Source organism: Mycteria americana, chromosome 15 (genome assembly GCF_035582795.1).
Source record: "Mycteria americana isolate JAX WOST 10 ecotype Jacksonville Zoo and Gardens chromosome 15, USCA_MyAme_1.0, whole genome shotgun sequence".
NCBI lineage: Eukaryota > Metazoa > Chordata > Aves > Ciconiiformes > Ciconiidae > Mycteria > Mycteria americana.
Window position 1 is genome coordinate 4863663 of NC_134379.1, and position 21618 is coordinate 4885280.

At 39.2% G+C, this 21618-nt stretch overlaps 1 protein-coding gene across 1 annotated transcript in view; it reads left to right on the forward strand.

Annotated features, from left to right (window-relative positions):
• LHFPL7 (LHFPL tetraspan subfamily member 7) overlaps positions 1-20626 on the forward strand; it is a 66799-nt gene extending 46173 nt beyond the window's left edge. The window contains exon 3 of the mRNA XM_075518357.1: positions 17303-20626. Within this exon, the coding sequence (XP_075374472.1) occupies positions 17303-17529 (227 nt within the window). The 3' untranslated portion in view covers positions 17530-20626. The remainder of the gene's footprint in view (positions 1-17302) is intronic.
• Positions 20627-21618: the final 992 nt, after the last annotated feature.

Below are 21618 nucleotides of genomic sequence, written 5' to 3' on the forward strand. Positions count from 1 at the left end.
TTTGTAGAACTGGGAGAAAGGACCTGTAGAACTGGGAGAAAGGACCTGATCTTTCCTGAAATTGGTGAAATTATATATACATTTCTCCTCAACAGTGTCTTTCAGTCTTTAGAAATCCAGGGCTCTGTTAGGCTTACCGCACAAGCCTTATACATCTATAATAGTGCTCAGCACAGTAACACCTCCACAGTATTTTATAAACCATTTTGGAGAACACAAACAAACACCTGGAAAATCAAATCGCCATTGCTACAGAAACTGCTTGATAAAACCAGCTGTCTTTCTTGCACACCAAATCTGATCTGCTCTCAGCATGCAAGCTGTCCTGGCCCTGGCCCCAGAGCCGCCCATATTCTGGCTCACTGAAATAGGCAGAACCCCCTGGAAAAGAGGCTTGTGCCAATGCTGATAAGGGAAACGTTGCAAGGGACAGGCAACAGAGGTCAGAATTTAAACCCCTAAATCCCCTAAATTTTAGTCTGGAGGGAGGAAGCTAATTTTTCTGACTCAGTGGCAGGTTGAGGCTTTAATGTGAGGATGCCACACACACCCAGAGCTGTGGCAGACCCTCAGCCCATGGCACCCGAGCACATGGCGTAGGTGCAGCTGCCCTCTGCAGCACCCAACATCTCATGGCCATGGAAGAGCCTCAGTGGCTTGTGTGCTCAGTCATCTTTCTCTGAAGTTGCCCAAAAAGCAGCAAGAGCAGTTCAGGTGCTGGTGGTGATAATTCATTGATAATTGTTTGTGTGTTTCAGCTACTCTATTCCTCAGCAAAATAATTCCATCAGGAAAAAAGTTGTAGAAATGTAAGAACAGGAGACAATTTTGAAATGCAGGTTGTTGTATACATGATCAAGAAATCAAGCTTGAGAGGATCTTATAAAAGGCTGAGAGAACCCAGCTGAGCCCCTGTTCAATTAAGCTGCTGAAAGTTCAACTCTTTATTGTATGGAGGCAAAACATTCAAGTCAGGACATCCAGGCATGCAGGGTTTTAACTAGAACTTTGTAATTTGCCACTGGACAATCTGGACTATGAATTTGTCTGCAATTCCACAAGGTCTGAGGGTTTATATCCTCCATGGGTCACTGAACACAGGTGAACATTTTATAAAATATTGTTCCTTCAGCCCTTCACTAAGTGTATACAGAATACCAGGCTTCCAGACCCCTGAATTAAAGCTGTAAATTTGAACTGTCAAAGCCAAAAGATGTTGGACCAGGCAGCAAGTACGTTTATGACATTGTCTTATTACAAGCACTGAGATGCAATTGCTCATAGAGGGCATTAAATCAAATCGTGGATGGAAGCTGTGACAGAAACACCCCAGCTTCCCGCCTTACCGCAGGCGCTGGCAAAATACTTGCAATTAACCTGTGTGGCTGGGGAGCTGGAAAGTGGAGATGCTTTTCTTTTGGATGGGTTTTGCCATCCCAAGTTTAATGGCGCGCTTGTGTCTCTGACCAGTCGCAATTATCTTAATGAACTTAAGCCTACAGAGCAACTATTCCATCACGCTTGCAGGACAGCATCTGCTGCGCTGTCCCGTTGGGCACGTGGTGCTTCAGTGAGCGACACTGTATCCTCCCAAAATGGCATCTGCCACAGAGGAGCAACCACCTTGGGTAGCTGCTATCCACATCCAGAAACACAGAAGAAAGAATGATTTGACAAAATTAATGACAATAGAAGACTAGTACTGTGCTGAATTGGTTATACGGTTATTGGTTTGTATCTTACACAATCCACAGTAGTTCAGCAGATAGCTGAAGAGTGCTGTTGACAGAAGGTTAACTGTTTGCGTCGAGTTAAAATTTTGGTGTGGACACGTCTGTCGGGACAGTAGAGGTAGGTACTGTGCTGTCAGCATCATTCAGCCAGGCCATGGGCTCCTGACCAGAGGAGTTTACTTGGGCTTTGTTGTTAATTGTTCCACTCATTGCTTCTTTGTAGTCAATCAAATTTAATTCTGTCTGTGGATCCAGTAATTACATGTTCTTGTTTTTATGCAGGGCTAATAGACCACCTAAGGCTTTGTGTAAATTAGTTAATGTTTTCTCCTGCAAAGCTGGCACTTTTCCTGTATTGTGGCAGGTGCAAAATGTTCCTTTGCAAAAGCATATGGCAAATTGCTGAAGTACAGCGAATGCTTATGGGTTTTTGAAGGACAGGGCTAAAGGAGCATGTTCTTTATGATATATATGAGCACAGTGCTAATTTTATAGTTCTTCAGTAACCTGAAATGCCTTAAAGTTGCTGCTGAGAAAGCAGATACCTCAGAGGAAAAAAATTCTTATAAGGAACATGGAGACAAAATAATAATTTCCAAAAGTGCTTAAGCCAACTGGGTGTGGCTGTGTTGGGCAAACAGGCTGAAAAGGAGCATGGATCAGTGTCTGTCTTGCACTGAAACGCAAACTTGTGGAGCAAAGTTTTTAGGCCAGCTGCACAAAAATGAAGGATTCTGTAGGGAAAGATAAACTGGTGTTGTCAAATATTAATCTGCTAGTCATACTGCAAGAGAATTTTGGTTGTTTGTAGATATTTGGGGGCAAAACCTGGCCTAATGAGGTCAGTGGCAGCATTTCTCCTGACTCAGTATGGGCAGGATTTCATTCTAATTCTTTAAGTGTTTTTATTTCCTGTAAATAATCCCTTCTAAAGTTGAAGAACATTTTTAAGTGAGGGTTTATTCCTGAGTGCATAACTATAATGCATTAATAAATCGGTAGCCAAACTAAATAACGACTGTTTTCCGACTGTGTTTCAGCCTTCCCATTTATTTCTGTTTTTCCCCTTTCTCATGCTATGTTGAAAACAACTAAAAAATCCACATTTTCTGGCAGTTTTGGCATTCCCGTAAGAGAGGTAACACATGCTCCTTTCTCTACCAAACGATCCCTGCCATGTGTTCAGGCAGTGGTGGAGTCAAAAGCACAGCATTAGTTCAGCTTTTGTTCCCTTCACTTTCTGCTGATCCCATGAAATTGAAAAAGCAAATGGAAAAAAATTGAAAGATCCCATCACATTTTCCCCAATTTAGAGTACTAACTATCATGTTATGCAAAAGCCTGAGGTAAGCCTCAAAGTTGGATCTCTTGCACAGCAATTTCCTTGAAGAATTGCTGGATCACATTTTTGTATGGGTTTCTTCTACATACAAGTATTTTATTGCATCTATTTATCCCAGTGACCTGGAATTCATTTATCTGACAAAGATATTTCCATAACTGAGCTTCCAAATATACAGAGAAAAGTATGACACATCTGCTTTTAGTTTGTCCTTTCTGTGGCTAATTTGAAAACGAACACTATGGAAATATGTGTACAGCACAGGAGTTGCACATCGTTACTAGCAAATACCGGGTTGCAAACTTCTAGGTGGCACTAACTGTGCCAAAGCACAAAATTAATATGACTATGATAGAGTGTAGGAAGCACTGCAATCAGTGGGCATGCAGTGTTTCTCGGGTACTAAAAACCCAGGCAGGGATTTAGATCAGCTGATAAAAAATCCTTTAAATCTTCTGACTTGTTCCCAAGTCCCTCGCACAGTAATCAGATACTGCAGCTGAGACCTGATGTCCTCCCCTGAACAGTGTATCTAAGCAAGCAGCAGGGATGTCTTAGTTTGGAAGCTGTCTTATGCATTTATAGTCTCTAAAATGAACGTGGGGCCTCTTTATGTCTTTGTCAGACAAAACCCTAAAGGAATTAGGATGGAGAACAAGTGCTGTTAGGTCCTGGTGCTGTGCTGAAATGTGTTCTTTTCTTAGAGGGAAAATTAGTTAAATGAATGGAAACTTTTGGCCCCTGATGGCTGCTATATGCACTTAGGGTTCATCATTTGCCCTGCCTAGATGTACATCACTTCTGCCAGAACAAATGAGTATTTCCCTGATTAATCAGTCGTCCTCAGGGAACTGCTCTTTCTGCATATATATTATGATCATTAAGAATGTGCTTGCTATCCTGTGCTTGTTGCAGGATATGGAAAATGCAAAGTAAATTGTGCAAAATATACTATGTTTATTAGACACATTTCTCTATCTCTCTTTCGGTAACAGTGTGATTCGGTATTCTGAGATGACAAATGATGTATTTAAGTTCATTTTTCTGTGCTGCCCCATAAATGTTATTAACTCAAACATTTAAATGTAGGAAGATGGAAATGCTGTGGGGTTATTTTTGTCATTCCTGAAAGAAGCCCCTGTCATGGACTAACCAGCCCTAATGCAGCGCCTGCCTGGGGCGTTTCTCACTGCTGTGTTGTGGGGTGGGCAGTCTCAGTGCCGGTGCCTGCAGCAAAGGGGGGTCCCAGCTCTCAGCAGGGTGGTGGGGAGCTGGGCAGGCACAGCTGAGCAGGGGTGCCTGAGGCTGGGCTCTGCTCACCCGCTGGAGTCAGAGAAACCCAGCTGCATGGCTGGCATGCCTCCCAACAGCGTCCTTACACCCCCACTGACACATGCTGATCCACTGGGTCGCCGTAACCTGCCAAAGCAGAACAGATTCACTGGAGGGTTTGCTGGGCTCCCTCTGCTCTCCTGGCTCAGCCAACCCTACCCGCACCTGACACCTCGCGTGGGACAGTTGTGCTGGGCAGCACCCTTGGCAGGACCCGCATAGCTTGGACCCAGCAGTAGCACAGGGGCAGGACAGAGGATAGAGTCCTTTACTGTATTTGAAAGCGCAGCTTTCACTTTGCAAGCAAATTACTGGTTAAATCACATTTGACAGACTCCAGAGTAATTGCTTTGTGAGCAGCGCTTGAGTTTAGGAGGCAGGCGTGACTGCATGTTCACCTGACAATTAGGTGGCTCATCCCATCCAAGCAAGCATCTCACCATTGTATGGTATTGGACACCTAATTAAACAGCAAATGAAAATGAATAGGTGCCCCTTCACTAGCATAACCACCTAATTCTGGTACTGCATAAGGCTTGTGCTATTGCAAGATAAATTATTTGTTTTCGGGCAACAGGGCATATCTCCTTCCTGCCAAGCACTTGGCCACTTCTGAAGAGAGACCATTGTGCCATAGAGGCCATGGACCGGTTCTCTTTCTTTCCTTTCCTCCATCGTCAGGCTCTGGTTTCCATGGAAAGGACACTCAGGCCTGCAGGGTGGACGGGAGCATTTCAGCAGGCGCTGATCAGGACAGGCAATGTGGAGGCTGTCTTCTGTGTCCTGGGCTGAGACAGATGGAGAGAGAGGGAGCACAGGGCTAGCTGATGGCAGAGCCTTTTGCTTTGCTCTATCTAAAACACACGAGCATCACCAGATCCTGCTGCCAACAGTTATCTCTCACGGAGACAGAGCTGGGCGGCAGTTGCATGGGAAAGCAGCCATGAAATGCTGCTTGTGCCTCCTCTGCAATCACAGGGCTCGAGTGGCCCTGCCACCCTGAGCTCTGCATGGCGCTTGGAGCCAAAATGAAAGGAAATGGGAAACTGCGGCTCAGTTATTTCAAAGCAGATTGCACAGAGGTTAGTCTGCTGCTAGCAGGAAGAGCCCTGGTCCTTCTGTGCTTATCTGTGACCGTCTTTTGGTTTAGGAGACTGAACAGAACCAAAGCCACTGACTGGGAGAAACTTCCACAAATTTCAGCTTGTGGAAGTCTTTCCACTAATGCTTTTCTCACATGAAAGAGAATTTGGCTGTCTGATATTGTCCCCTGCTGGGCCTATATTGATTTCTTCTTTAAAGATGAAAATATATGATGCGGTGCTCTTGAAAAATTAGAAAAACAAATCAGCCTGGAGCTCAATATAATATGTAATTTTTAAAATTCTAGCTAAAGACTATGTGAAAGGGAAGAGAAATACGCATTTTTTTATTACAAGATCTGAGCTTAGAAACTGGCTTCACTTCCCTGACCCCCTGGACTGGAGGGCACTGCTTTTCTGGCACTCTCACATGTTAACAAGGTCATCTTCACTCCCAGGAGAAACTCAGAATTCATAACTAGAGTTTCAGCAGATAAATAAGAGAAGAAAGAGAGACTGATTTGCAGTTTCTTTACATAAAAATATATTCAGAGAAATTTCCAGTGCACATGTTCCTCGCTATGGTTGGGGTCTTAAGTAGTTTGTTTATGAAGAAAGATCAATGTTTATTTTAGTTAAGCATTTCAGCTCCCCTTATAAAAGAAAATCTAGCAAATAAACAAAGTTCAGTGTCAAAAGATCCATAGCAGTGCTATTCTCTGTATTAATAAAACAAAGGGAATAATATAGATGTCCTTGAGAGTAACTGTTTCTTACAGAGATAAGATGGTGATTAATGGGAAATTTGTTCTTGCCAGAGGTGGCTATCAAATATAAGTAAATAAATGGTATGGTTCCATTCTTGCAGTCTACCTACCATAAATATTATTACTCTGGTAATAGGAAGCTGTAATACTGCTGGCCATTCGAAGGTTAAGATTCTGAAAACACCCTTGCCCCTAAGGTTATTCTGTTGATGATGTCATTTACTATGATGCCACAGGAAAAACAAATGGCATGGCAACCAATTCAATTTAGTTTTAAAATAATTTCCAGAATATAATGTTATTTTCTGATGGTGTCACTGCACCTTGTCAAAACTAGCCAAAGATCTTAACCTCAAGAAATGGAACAGCCTTTATGAAGCTGGATTTTAAACCTGATAAACTGCTGAACAAATAAATATGGGTTATGTCCCTTCTGATGCATTTTAAGACATCTCCCTATAAGCAGTGGTACATGTCCTGCAGCAGCTCGCCTTCTTCCTAAGCACTCGGTGGGAAGCAGAACATTGCTAGGAGGCACCAACCTCCTGCAGTTCTGCTTAGCATTAGCCTGAAGTTACTTGCACAAGAGGCAGAGGATTTCCAATGCTACCTTAACTGGAGACAGAAAAAAAACCCTCCCCCACAAAGACATTCAATCGTCCCTATAGTTTATTTATGGATTTTGTATTTCACGGTCCAAATATATTAACTAAGTTATTCTGTCAAGAAATATAAATGATGATCATTTGTTAGCTGCACCACTTGAATAATTGTATCAAAGTGTAATAAAGTTATTGAAGGGATTTATTAACCTGATGAAGTAACTCATTAAATCCTTCAAATGCATTAATGAAGGAGGAAGTGTGGGCCTTTTGGTATAATTGGAGATGGGAAATTGTGCAGCTGGGCCAACCTGATAAAAATGATCAGATATCCCAAATCACTTTTATTTAGCTAGTAATTTTGGGCATTTCTATCACTCCTCTTGATTTCTACATTATTTTTCCAACCTAAGTAGCTCTGCCTCAGAACTCAGTTACTTCTTGTGTTTTACTATGGCCTGAAGTTACATTTGTATGTTTACGAGTTGGGAGCTGAAGCGCACATCAGTCAATGATGAGTTTCTTGCCCCATGTAGCGGAAAAGGGACATGAGCCAAAACCTGCCTTTTGAAGTTCACTAGAATGGCAGACTGTTGCAGTTGACGGGGCCATTGCAAGCAATGACTTGCTCAGGTACCTATAAACGGTGTCTGCAGCAGGAGGTGAGGAGCACACCTGGTCCTTCCTGCTGGCAGGCTGATGCTGTGCTCAGCAATAAGATGCCAGGTGAGTTTCGGCTCTTTTCTTCCAGCAGCCTTGGACTAAATCAGCCTCTTGTGTGGGACGTGGCTGGTGGCTGAGTGTGTGGCTTGACCAGCACAGCCCAGCCTGCTACTGTTTTGACCATGTGCTTTAACAGGACACATTGCTGTGTAAGACTTGGCTAAGGAACACAGAGGTCAAACAGGGCTGAAGTCAAAATGTTAACTGTGCTGCACTAATTCATCTGCACAGCCAGCAATCAGTATGAGCAACCTCTGCTCAGGAAAAAAAACAGGCTGGATGGTAGAAAGAGGGTGACCGACTGAGGAAGGACAGGTCAGAGCGCAGCACGCCAGCAGACTTGTCTGAGGAGCAGCCCTGGGATCACCTGCTGCATTTCCAGGCAGCTTTCAGTGAATTAGCAGTTGCTATCCCATTTCCTATCTGCAGGGCACCTGGTTTAAGCCACAGAGCTGATGCATTTTACGACATTTTTAAAGGTTAGGAAAACCACTGCATGAGTACAAGCTGCACTTTTCCAGTTTGCAGCATTAAAAAGCTTCCAAGTACTCAGGTAGTATTTACTGTTGGAGGTGCTGCTATAATCCACTTCAGTAGGACGTAGTCTACCATATGGCTACAGCTGTGTGGCACCTGGGCCATAAAAAGAGGGGAGCTCGGGAACAGACAATTATTTCCAACATTACTTGTGGTGTGGCTGATTTATGGTGGACTGAAATCAGGAGTGTGAAATGAGGGTTGTTACAGAACTGTTTTTTATGATCAGGTGGCAGTATGTGTGCTTCTGCTGAGTGATGACATTCACAGGACTAGGACATCTGAGAAATAGAAAACTCTGGTTTCAACCCCCTGTCAAGGAGTTTTTATTAGGAGATATGAAAACATGCAATTTGTGTCTTCCTGGTAGTTCTTGTGCCCTAGGAGAACTGAAGCTGGTCTTTGTAGCTTAAATCAATTAGGAGAAAGATGTAGGATGCCTTTTTTGTTTCAGGCACATATTTTTCATGGTTGCATTCCAGATAAAATGCTGTTTTGTCAGGGATTCTAATCACCTTTCAGCCATTTATGTAAAATACATGTCTCTGAAAGAGGTAATGAATGCGATATCCCTGAGGCTTGAAGACTGCTGGGATGTGAAGTGCAACTGTAACGAAGTGAGACGTGGGCATTATTCTCAGGCATCAGGCCTCCCGCCACCACTGACTCGACTGCCACATCATGCGTCTCTGCGATGTAGGAGACAAGGTATAGAATGTGCAAAGTCAAAATAAATTCACCGTACAACGCTTTACAATAAGGTCACCTCTGATGTAAGGCTAGTATTTAATGGTCACCAGCTTCATTATAAATCTGTTTTCATGAGCGTCTGCTCTGCTTAAATTGTGAGTCTTGGGAGTGGTGAAAAGATTGATTTAAAACAGACCTGTGAGGTGAGCAGGTGGGGAAGAGAAGGGAGCAAATGTGTCATGTCGAATCATGACATTTCAGGTGATCTACACATCACTGCCTGTCTTTTGGACCTCAGCCCCTGCTCTAAATAGCTGTTTAAGAACTTGGAATTGACAGCCAGAGCAGGAGCCAAGACCTGCTGTAGGCTGGGCAGCATCTCCCCTTCCCAGGCAAGCTGGCTCCAGAGGAGAGACAATATGCTGCAAGGAAACATGTCCGCTCCCTCACTACGTCCAGCTGCATGTAGACCCAGACTGATACTGTTCCTTGCTAGGGAATGCATCAGATGGTGAGCTGAAGCTGCACTTGTTCTTAGCCAAAAGATCACAAGAAAAAGTATTAATTTACATTTTCAGTCATCAACTTCATTCGCTGCCTGTGCTGGAGAACATACTGGTTCTGGCATGGATAGGTTAATTAGGAAGAGAAGCAAAGTGTTTGCCCCTTTTATTTCTATTTGTAGAAATGGAGTTGAGCAGTTAACCAGTATGCATTGCTTAGAAAATGTGTATTATATTATGTTTACCTAAAATAGAACAACTGGAATATGCACTTTTTATTAGCACTTCTTAACTGTTGAGTAAAATGTAATACAGAGGTAAGGGAATACAGGCACATTACAGGCACAATACATTCTGAACATGCTGCTCTCATCTAAAGAATCCAACACTTAACTATGTCAATATTATATTATTAGTCTGCTTCTGTGTTTGCTGTTGTGAAAGAGATGAAGTGAGCATGACTTACATAATATCCAAAAAATTAAATAGAAAATCTATGTAATTATTGAAGCAATACAAAAAAGGAAAATCACAATGGCTTCCAAATTAGAGTGCATCTGACAGTCCCCATTTCTTAGCTCTCTGAGTCTTGTAAAATTTTGTGTAACAGTCTGCTATTTTGAGAAACATTAGCTCTTGTCTCTCCCTTTTACAGTCTGCTAAATAGGCCGTATATCTTCTAACCTTGCAGATGACAAAATGCACTCCTTCACCATAGTCCACACAGTGCTAGATCATTTCAGCCTTTTTGAGTAAATGACACGCAACTCTATAACTGCATGATTAGGCCCATAGATTACCAGATTACATCTATAAATCTTCACCATAGCTCCCACTCACATGGCAGAAATAGTGAAGTTTCATCATTTGTTCTCATGTAGAAAACATGCTGTGAAATGCAACCTCAAAGGTCACTGGGATGGTGTTTCCTTTTGTGGCCCTTAATAAACTTGCAGCTAATGCAGCAATTACCAAGCCCAATTACCTCTATGCTGGCTTCAGAGAATTTCTTTTCCAAAGTCTGGATAGTTAGATTCCACTCCCTTCGGTTAAAAAGTGAGGTAGATTCAGCTATTCGTACAATTGCTAGACATTTCTGAAACAGGCTATTTGTGCAATATGGGCCTGTCTGAATGAGGAAGTTGTGCCAACAGAACTTGAATGGGGTATTTAAGTGGTTCTAAGAAGATGCGTGCAAAAAAGGTGCATGGGCACTCTTATTTCAGTGCTAGTTTTATTTAAAATAACCTGTTCCTATTCCACCTCACCTAAATCCAAATAAACTGAAATTGAAAACATTGTCCAGCTTTTTATATACATATACTTCCCAGTAGTTTTGCATATATATATACACATATATAAAAATACAAGTTACTATATCTGGTGCAAGTCCTTAGCTTGTGAGCCATAGTCACATACTTAGCATTTATTTAAACATAGCGTTTGGAGATATTGTACAAACTAATACATTTCCTTTGTTAGTTAACAAAGGGGTTTCACAAGCTACATAGCTTTTGTTATAACCACATTTATATTATAGCTGCTAACTTGTGAGTTGCACCATTTAGAAAAGGAACTGGTATAATCTACTTATTTGGCAACAGTCCAGCACTGATACATGCTCTTCAAATCACAACATGTTTGACTGAAACGAAGCCAATGGAATAATTCTTTACAAAGAAGAGCAACACTGTAATATCTTAGAAGTGGCTGTATCGTTATTACGAGTTCCAGCTCTTTGTTCACTTACAAAGGAAGATAGCTACATTTTGATACCAAGTATATGGGTCTTATTATCCCTTTTCCCTGCATTTTGCTTTCCTTGGAGGGAATAATTGCTAGGGCTGCTTTCAAGAGTTTGAACTATAGGTACCTGACATGCACCTGCCAGGAGTTCCGCAGAGTAGGATGGCATTTAACAGTGGTCCCTATTTGCCTCGCCCCTTGAAAGTTTTGCTTCTGTAAGGGTAGGATTTTGTCTGGTTTGTTTTATCTTTGACAGGTCAGTTTCCATTTATTCTTAATTGACATTTAAAATGATGCCTGCTGATTTTAGATGTATTTCAGCTCTCTGCAAAATTACTCTAGGTAATTCCTCCTTTTATGAAGTAGCCAAAAGGAAATTCCTAATTTGTGGATAGCCCAGAATTCCATCTTGTATCTCTTTGTACACTCATGCACAGCTATTACTATGGAGAACAACAAGTGTGACCTTGGATCTTATTTAGCATTGTCTTTAGGTTTCTAGTTGTTGGAAGAGACATACAGGTATCTCCTTTTTGTACAAGGGAACTTGCACCACCTACGTCCAAAATATCCTAAATGTAGTGACCCTTCAGGCACGCTACAAAAATATTTGCTTGGGAAGAGTGCTGGAAAGTATTGAGTGTAGGCTAGCCAGTGCAGTAGGACAAGAGATGACATTTTTGAAGATGTTTGGCTGTGTAACTGGTTTAAAGGTTTTCTCATTGCTGCTCAGATGTTAGCTGTATTTCTGGGTTTGTGTAAGGGTGCCTGTGGCTTTGGACCAGCATCTGCTTTCTCATTTAAAATGATGTAAGTTAAATGACATAAAGATAAAGATAAAGATAAAGAAAAGCTTAAGAGGAGCTAATAAGATTATTAGATATTAATCTAATAATGTACAAATGTATATATGTATATAAAATGTATATACATATGTATATATGTATATAATGTATAAATGTAAAAATGTATAAACCTGAGAGGAAATGTGTTATTCAAAGTCAACTGATTGTGCATGAGGAGAACTGCCAGCTTTAAGAAGGGAGGTAATGGATTATAAGTGAGAGAAAACTTCTTGATGAGATGAGTGAAAAGTGCTTTGGTAGATTAAGCTCTGTCAATAAAAATGTTCCAAGAAGGGATAAAACTGTGATAATCTGTAATAGGGTTGGAATAATACTCTTGCTGACCTACGATTCAGCCCTAATTCTAATGATTGTCTGATATGTCCCACAATCTTGCAATTAATCCGTCATTGTCACAAGTATCAGGAATATAATATACTCCTAAAATAAGCAAATTAAACTTCTAAGACAAACTAATCTTCTTACAGCAGGTAATTTCAGGAAGATAATTCATGCACACAGCACATTTTACTACTGGTCATCAGTATTACTACTACAGATCACCTAAACATATTAACAAATGCAATAAAATAAAATAGCTTTTTCTGATCTCTGTAATATTTGTGGTCCATCTCTGGATTTCCATCCATTTCAACATTAGTATGGAAGGATACACATAAGCTTAGCCAAGTTTTCACATTACTGCTTCACAATACAGAAAACTATTCAATTATTTGGTTTCATACACTGAAAACTCCACCAGTCTTGCTGAAAGAAGTGGAAATGGAAATAGCCATTTTTTGTGCATGGTATTTAAGAGAGCTGTACATTGGTGCCCTCTACACACACTCTAGAGAACTGCATTACTTTGGTTTGTCTGGTTTAAAATAAACTTGAAAATGGTATGTGATAGATTTAAATAATTAAACAGTATTTCAGGAGCTTCATGAAATGAATGAACCATTGCAATGACAGAGTCACAGTTTATTAGATTTTTAAATAGCAGAAAATGCTATTTGCCCTGAGCAGAAGTGTCATTGATTCAGTATTATTATCACCACCAATTTACAACTTTTTCTACAAAATGCCCTGTTTTCCCTAAAAAGAAGTGTCCTCCTTTCTAATAATATTTTATGCCTGTTAATTAAAGTTATTTTATTTAGAAATTGACAAATTCAGGAATCTACTTTTTTTAAAAAAAATAGGTAAATGATATTTTTTAAGCTTTGGGCCTGCACAGGGAGCAAGTGCACAGAGCAGAGTCCTGCCTTGGCTAGCAAACCCTTCAGAGGAGAAACTGCCATTACTGTCTGGCTGTAGGACACCAGCGAAGTAAAGAGGATGTGAGAGGATGAGGGTGAGACTGTAACCGTTTGGGAGGGCAAAAGATTAGAAAGTAGAAATAAAAAGTGACTTACAGTTGAACCCATGCACGTGGACTTGACTTTAAACGGCGTTGCTCTCAGCAGTGGCTGTGACTTACTGGTGAGAACTCGGGGGATGAGGACCTAGCAATAACAAACACCGTGTGTCAGACATTAAAACAAATAAATGCATGTTTTTAACGAGACCAAATAGGTGATGGGAAACGAACCAAATGATCAGTCAAGCCATGTTAAAAAAAGAACTCCAACTATCCATTTTACCAGCAAGTCCCCTCTATGCTCCATATGCTTCATGCTATAGAACAGACCCAAATATGTTGTCTAGCCTTCTCATCATCTTGTATGACAGCGGGATTACACTACACATAATGGCAAGATGCACTCACTACTGTATTCTGACACCTTTTAAAGTGATGTTTGTTGTTAGAAAACTGTGCAGAGGCATAAGTGTTATATGAGGAGCCTAAATGGAGCCCCACTGTTTCTTTGTGTGCTCTCCCAGCTAACTGCACTGCTGATAGACAGCACTATTAAGCAGTCATTAGCACCATGTCTGAAAGCTTGGCTTCTGCTGATAATAACAGGCTATTCAATATTTTGAGCCTTTGTAAGAAAGGGGGCACCTAAATGAGAATAATGAGGTCATTCTATGACATGCCTGAGGATATGAAACCACGGGTAACTTTTTAGCCTGTTTGATATGTGAACACATTACATTCGACTGTGACACATTATTTCTAGCCTTCAAAAAAAAAAGCTTCTTCCATTAAATCACACAATACAACATCAGCACTAAGTGGTAATCAAAACATTGGTGTCACTGTAAAGCACAACCTTCAAAATAATTCTGTGTAACCCAATCAAAAAGAAAACATATATACGGACAGATATGTGAAGTAGAGCAAGGGGTTGAGATAGTGTCAGAAAACCAACAAATTTTAACAGTTAACAAAGTTTAAAAGGATTTTATGATGAAAGGATTGCTTCCAATTCTGCATGTTTTCTTTTGCCAAATGAGATGCATAGACTATTTTGGCTTTGAAAAGACGAACAAACTGAAATTTTAATTTTAGACCTGCTTCTTGCTTAGAGCAGTTGCTGTTTCTCTTAAAACTGGCTCACTTTCCTTTGCAAATGGGCCCAACATTTTACAGAAGGTTTTGCACCATGGGGCTATTTCAAGATTCTTCATGCAGTTGAGCAGCCGGGGTTTTGAGTGGGGCTGTGCTGTGCATCCACTTCACAGTCTCTTCGGTAGCACGTTGTTCCACTTCCTAGCTGCATTAGCCCACGAGTGAATGCTACAACCTCCGTAGGTCCATCGGTTAACATGGTTTAGTTTGTTGTTCACCTTAGCGGTTTAACGCTCTCAAACTTTACTGTAGCAGTAGGGAAAGTCTCCGTTTTTTTCTGGTTGTTCTCCAAAGCTGCTTCCTATGTTTCTGCAGAGGTGGTGCTTGGGGAATTTTCCTGGGCATGCAAGAGCATCACACAATTTTCAGGCTGTGCTACTGAACAAACGAAGCATGCTGGCCCTTAGCTCTTTTTCTTCTTTTGGGAAAGCTGAGAGACCTTTGCTAGACGAGTTGTTTGTGTGTGTGTCTAGTTTAGCTTCATTTTTATTGTATTTTCATTTCATATTGTTTTTAGTGGTCTCATACGTGTATAGTTAAGGGAGATCTGCATAATACAGCTTACTTATTTGTATTTAGCTTCAGCTTCTGTGTGTTTGTTTAATGGTAGAGCCTAAATGCACAAGCACAGAATTCAGTGCTGAGCTTTGTGAGCTCCCTCCTGCCCTGGGCACCCACAGCAGGTGCAGCTGGTTGAATACCAGGGAGTGTGAGATGTGCTCAAGACATCTTCTGTGCTGGTGAGGACCTTTCCCTTAACCGGCTCCTGCAGCATCACCTTCACACACCTTGAGCCCAGAAAGAAGGAAAGGCCACAGTGTCCTTTCCTCGGGAACCACTGCACACGTTCATAAAGGCTTAAAGGAGAAGAGAGTGGTTGTGGGAGCAAGGGCAGGTAAAAGCACCTTGCTCTCAGAGAGCTCCACTCACTGGCAGGCAGCTTCTCTTTGTACCCATACATGAGTTACCCTAGAGGGAAAACAGGCTTACACGTTTGTTTCTGTTCCAGTTTCTCTCCTTTTAATTTCCATTTTCTTGGTCTTACTGTTTTTTACAAGGGATTAACTCAGCGGTTCCATTTAGACTAGAAGGAAAGGTTTAATTCAAATTATTCGGGGACTTTACAGGCTGAGTGTGTTAAACTTTTTTACTTCATCTAGCCCTCAAGCTTATTACAGGTTTTTTTTTTTTAATTAAAAAAGATTAATGAGTGATTGCCCTTTCTTAGTGGATACTTTTAAGATTAAGCATCTCCAATATTATAATTGGAGTCATATGCACATGCCCTACCTGAAAGGCAATTACAAATACAGAGAATAGCATGTAGTGTTTGTTTTATAATCTTAATGTTTCATTAGATGTTTGCTGGTTATGAATTATCTATCAGCTCAAACATAACAGTTAATTCTGATTAGCACTATTCTTGAATCACTAACAATCCACCCTGAATTTGAACAAAACACTGGAATAATGGGAAGGCAGGAAAAGGGACTGCTTCATGGTGTCTTTTTGGTATGTAAAATAAAGCCTTTTAAAATAGAGTATCGATTTTAAATACAGTGGTTATTCATTAGGAGGAAGGCTAGAAAAGGAAAAATCGTTTCTCGGTGTTCTCTCGAACAAGGGGTACACACAATGGCTGGGGTGGCATAACCCTTCGCAGCAGCCTAGCGCAGCCCTCTTGACTTCCAAGGTGGGCAGAGACAAGCTCCAAGAGCTGTACCTGGGGTACAGTAACGCATCTTTGTCATAGTCATGGTTTATACCTTGGGCAGTCTTATTTTCAAAGGTGGAAAAGTAGTGCTGCTGTTCATTAAATTAACTGCATAAGCCATGATACTGAAATATAATGTGTATTCATTAAAGACTCTAAAATCTGTGAAGTTCTATTCAAAGCTAACAGATAATACAGACAGTGTAATTGCAGGAGGCAGGTCTGGCTTTCCGACGTCAAGAGGTGGCTTAAGCTTTGTATATTAGATGGATTTCTTCATTACACACTGGATTAATCTGTTAGTGCATTTGGCTAGAAGGAGTAAAAGACAACTCGCTGGGAGAGGTTTCCTGTGACTTTAACTCTGTGCCTTTAGGCGCTGAACCTTTAGATTTCTACAGCATGTCCTGTTATACTTATTGTCTGTTTTTAGAGCCCAAGCTGTCAAAATTAGTAATATAGAAACTTTAGGTCTTACTACTTTAGGTCTCAACCTCAGGTCAAAAAGTTTTCTCATCCTTAAGTTTACAGAGAGAATTCAAAAAAATATATTGAAAGACACCAATGCTAAAAGCTAAATAAAAAGAAGGCAGATTGTATTGGTTTTCATCTCACAATCTTTGGGTCAAATGCAGGATTTTTTAAACAATTTGAGTTTGTAATAATGAGAATAATGAGAAAGTGCTTACATTATCAGAACCTAATCAGCAGAATCTGAAAAACTACGTTTAAACTCTTTAATTGGAAGTTTTTATTTGGCAGAACAAAGTAATTGTTTGTCTCAAGTACAAAAATGCTATTGAGAAGAAAATCAAGCTGGTTTGGAATCTGCAAACTTAGGAATTCTTCTGGATTCCATTATATCTGAATCATCTTACTTTTGAAATGGCTACATAATTTGGATTACAACGTTTCTGAAGTTATGTAAAGGGCAAGAATTCTCATGAAAAAAATCCCAATGCCACCTCGCTACCATGTTATGACACCGCTGTCCATAAGAGGTAATTATGAAAAGGAAGATAATCTGCCAGTTGTAAGGGGTTTTTTTTAAGCTATGACTTTTCCCATTGATTTTAATATAACATATATTTGCCTTTCTAAAAGGATTTTTTTTTCAAAGGAATTAAGTGTTTGATAATAATTGGTGTGTTTTTTTTCTCCTCTCTAGTGTTCATAATGGCTTCTGGGCTTTTGGTTTACCCTTTTGGTTTCAACTCTGCTACTGTGAAGAGATTCTGTGAGAATTCAGACATCTACTATGCAGGAGACTGCCAGATTGGCTGGGGGTATATGCTGGCAATTGTTGGGGTCATGTTGTCTGTCTTTTTACCATTCTTTGCAAAATATGCACCAAAAGAGCACATATCTCCAACTCCAATTCCTACTATTTTATAGTATTTTATTACTGTTGAAGAACAGAACACTCCTGTCTACAGGCAATGGGCAGAACTTATTATAGCACTTCCATTTAGCTGTACTGCTAAAGAGAGAAAAAAGGAGATGGGGAAGAGAAGGTCAGAATCACAAAGACCAAAAGTGCATTGATAGTCTTCCGTAAGTATGAGCGGCGAACACTCTGGAATTGAAATAAGATTAATCAGCAGCCTTTATACTGCTCTAAACATATAGTGGCATAATGCCTTAGACAAACAAAATCTGTTTATCCTCAAAACATCTGTCTACCTCCCAGTTTCTTTTGTGTCTCAAACTCGTAAGTCTTTTAGAAGCTTCAATTCGCTTTTTATATATTATTAGATGTCAAAACTTTTATGAACCCAATAATTTAAAAATCAATAATGATATTTTGTTACAATTACTTTGGTTAGTGAAAAAGCGCCTACTAGTAGCCACGGCCTAAAATTAAGCTTGATATCTAAAAGGAATTGTATACAAGAAAGAAGTTTCTTTTTAATCTATATGTATTTGTAGTACCTGCATATTGTAAGTTGTCGGCACACTTTTTAATCCTGATCTAATCTTCAGATTTACAGTCATCTTCATGAAGACTTGCATAAAATTTACATGACTGTTTTTTCAGAGAGAGAGATCCAACCACTTCCAAAGGCTTCATGATGATGTAATAGTTCAACAACAGGGGAAAAAAATGCTAAGAACTTGTTTTTGGTATTTCTTAAATTATAATTTTAGGTGGACTTTTACAAAATTATTTGAACTATTACGACTTCAGATTTTGGGTTTTGTTGTTTGTTTTTTAAGCCCGAAAAGAAAAATCTCTGTTTACAAAAATGTATGTGCCCAATGGCCCTTGTATGTAGTGATAATACAAGCCAGAACAAACTAGATTCTAGTATTTCCATTCCTATTAAGAGCCCATTATTGTAAAAAACACACACACAAAAAAAGTGAAGTGAAATGCTACTGGACCCGACTAACAAGAATAATCTGATGCTGTGTCAGAACTAGCAAATGGCCATATTTCACAGGTTTGTATGTGAAATCTGTGAAGTCTGATTTCCACAACAGCACTGAATTCATTACTATCAAGCATTGAAATAAGTGCACTTGATTGCCTTAAGCAAAAGAAGCATTGGGTTCTAATCTCACCCCGCTGTTACGTTTTTCATTTAAAATAAAAATTTAATTCTAATTCTATTCTCATCTTTTATTTTCTATTATTTATTAAAAAAGAAATAATCACATAGATTATATTTAATTCAGCGCTGTACTTCTTAGTTTTGTATTTTGGCACAAACCAAGTGATCAAATTTATTATTCTTCACTTAGCTGAGTCCAACTGATTCCTGAATTTCTTTTTTTTTTTTTTAATGGAAAGTGTACATGAAGGGACAGAGACATGTTGAGGATGTGTAAGAAAATGCAAACAGATAGAACAATCACTGTGTTATTTTAATAAATGTCAAAGACTTCTACAGTCTTGTTTACATTCCTCACCCTTCTAAACTTCAACGGAACATTGCATTGTTTTCCAAAATAATTATCTGTTGTTATGTTTTCATGCATTCTAAAAGCAACTTATGCACATAAACTTAGCGAGTTCTATTACTAGGCTTTGAAAATACAGATTTCAATGTAGAATTAAGTACACTGAGAGAGAGAGAGAAAAAAACCCATGCTATGTGGTTTTGCTCACAGGGACTAAGGAATTAAATCTTCCAAATATTTAACAAAATAAGTTGAAGGAATGCCTCCAAAGTAAGAAGAATAAATTTCAGTCACTTCTGTATAGTAATGTACTTTTCAGTAATGTCTTACACTTTTTTTAATGAATGGCTGAAATTGATCATTTTCATATAAGAGTCAGAAAAGTGAGGAATAACAAACAACATGTAAAAAGAAAATCATCACCGCGAAGTAGAGAGACAGAGATGCAGGCTTTTCTTTCCTAACCAACCTGTGCCTTTACACTAGAACCATTATACAAGACAGGATCAATATGTTTAAAAAAAAAACCAACACAAACAAAACAAGCAACAACTGAAAAATGTTGAGTAATGTGTATAAACTGTATTACGTAGGGTTTTTTCTGTTTTGTGTAATGTTTACGACTGTTCACTTAATGTTTCACTAGAAAAAGTGATTTGTTAGTGTAAAGTAGAAAACATTTTTGCAAAGGTCTAAAGACTTACTGAAAGTAAAATTATTTTAGATTTTTATTAACAGCTATAACATACCTAGTGGACACAAATGACCTACTCCTGTCATTACTTATTAACATAACTTTCACATGTGCAGAACTGAACCCACCAATCATTCAGCTGAAATCAGTAGGACTACAACATTTGTGTGATGTTGATGACACACACAGATGCTTGCAGGTCTGTTCCCATAGTTCAAGCTTCCTTTGTAGTTTTAACTTACTGTTACAATGGAGTCTTACAATTTACAACACCACTGACCCAAATCCTTTACTTCATAAAACTCAGCTTCTTCTATTGTTAACATCGTCAAGCTCTACATCCTGTAATATTCTGCACCTTTTATGAGTTAAGCTAATGCTTCCATTTGGAACTTTCTTTAATATTTTATAATATATAAAGGAAATCAAATATATGTATATAATCTCTACAACTGGATAGACGAAACTCTCCTTGAAACATCCACGCTCAGAACCCGCTTAGCACAGAAGGTAGAGATGGTGAGGCAAGTGATTCTTACAACAGTTAGTAAAGGATATACTTTAGATCCTCAACTGGAACATTAAGGGGGGTGTTGCTAACAATACATGTGCTAACACTGACAGATCACTTTTTTAAATAAAGACTGTCTGCGCGTTTAACTGTGTAAAAGCGTTTTCCTGTTACAAGTCAAATGATTTACTGGACCAGGTTCAAGTTTTATTCTAAATATATAATTTTTTAAGTGTAACTAAAAGCTGTATTTTCCATTAATGTGTTTCTGCGTTGACTAGCTGGCTCCTTTTTAGAATATTAACTGTTTTCTGTATTTGACTTGTTGGATACAATATTTCAATGATTTTAAATGTGAAATTTCCAATTGCCAACACTGTATAATAAAATTAAAAAAAAAAAAAAAAAAAATCACACTGTTCACTGTTTTCTTGACAACTCTTTTGTTTTACAGTTCCCAACAGATCTGGTGCAAAGCTTTTGAAGTAGGGGAACTAGCTACGAGGAAAAGGAAATAGAACCAGCAGGAATAATTTATGAAAGTTAATGTTTGAAGGCAAGGGGACACAAACATGTACATGGTCCATCCCTCATGAAAGATGTTTCTATGGCAAAGGCAAGGAAGTTCTGTGTTCAGACAATTCTTTCTCTCCAACTTCCTCTGTGTCCTTGAGCAATCTTCCTACAGCTTCAGGGTCTGTTGCTGTTTTATACAGGTGTTCTACTGATTATTTATTTTTTTAAAAACCATGAATCAGCTAACATATCAATGGGAACCATATGAATACCTAATATATACAGCTGCATCCTGTGAAATCTTTCTGTAGTATCTATTATGTTCATTTCTAGAAAAGCTTTTACACGTGTTCTTGCGACCCAGCAAAGGAAAGGGAACCTGTTAGTTGAAATTGAAGTGGAATAAAGACTACCTCCTAACTTTCTACCACCTGTTAGTTGAAATTGAAGTGGAATAAAGACTACCTCCTAACTTTCTACCAAAGAGCAGTTTTAATGCAATATGCAGAATCAAACAGAACTTTGCTGGCGTTTGTTAGCTATTAAACTTTGACCAAATACTCCTCAAAAGAAGTATATAGTCCACATTTTGAAATAGGTATTGAAGGAATTTCTAAAAATTGAAGGTAATGAAAAGCAATGGCAATCTGAATTAGTATTGATGCTCTTTTTCTATGTCACTTGCACTACTGCAAAACTTAAACATTTTAATTCAGCATTTCTCCAGTAAAATCTAATCTACTATGTAACAAACCCCCTGTTATTGCATATTTAACTGGGAAAGATAAGCTATGAAAAGTAATAGTGGAAACAAAACATTGTTACTCACATTTGTTGGATAACATAGCATAGTGATATT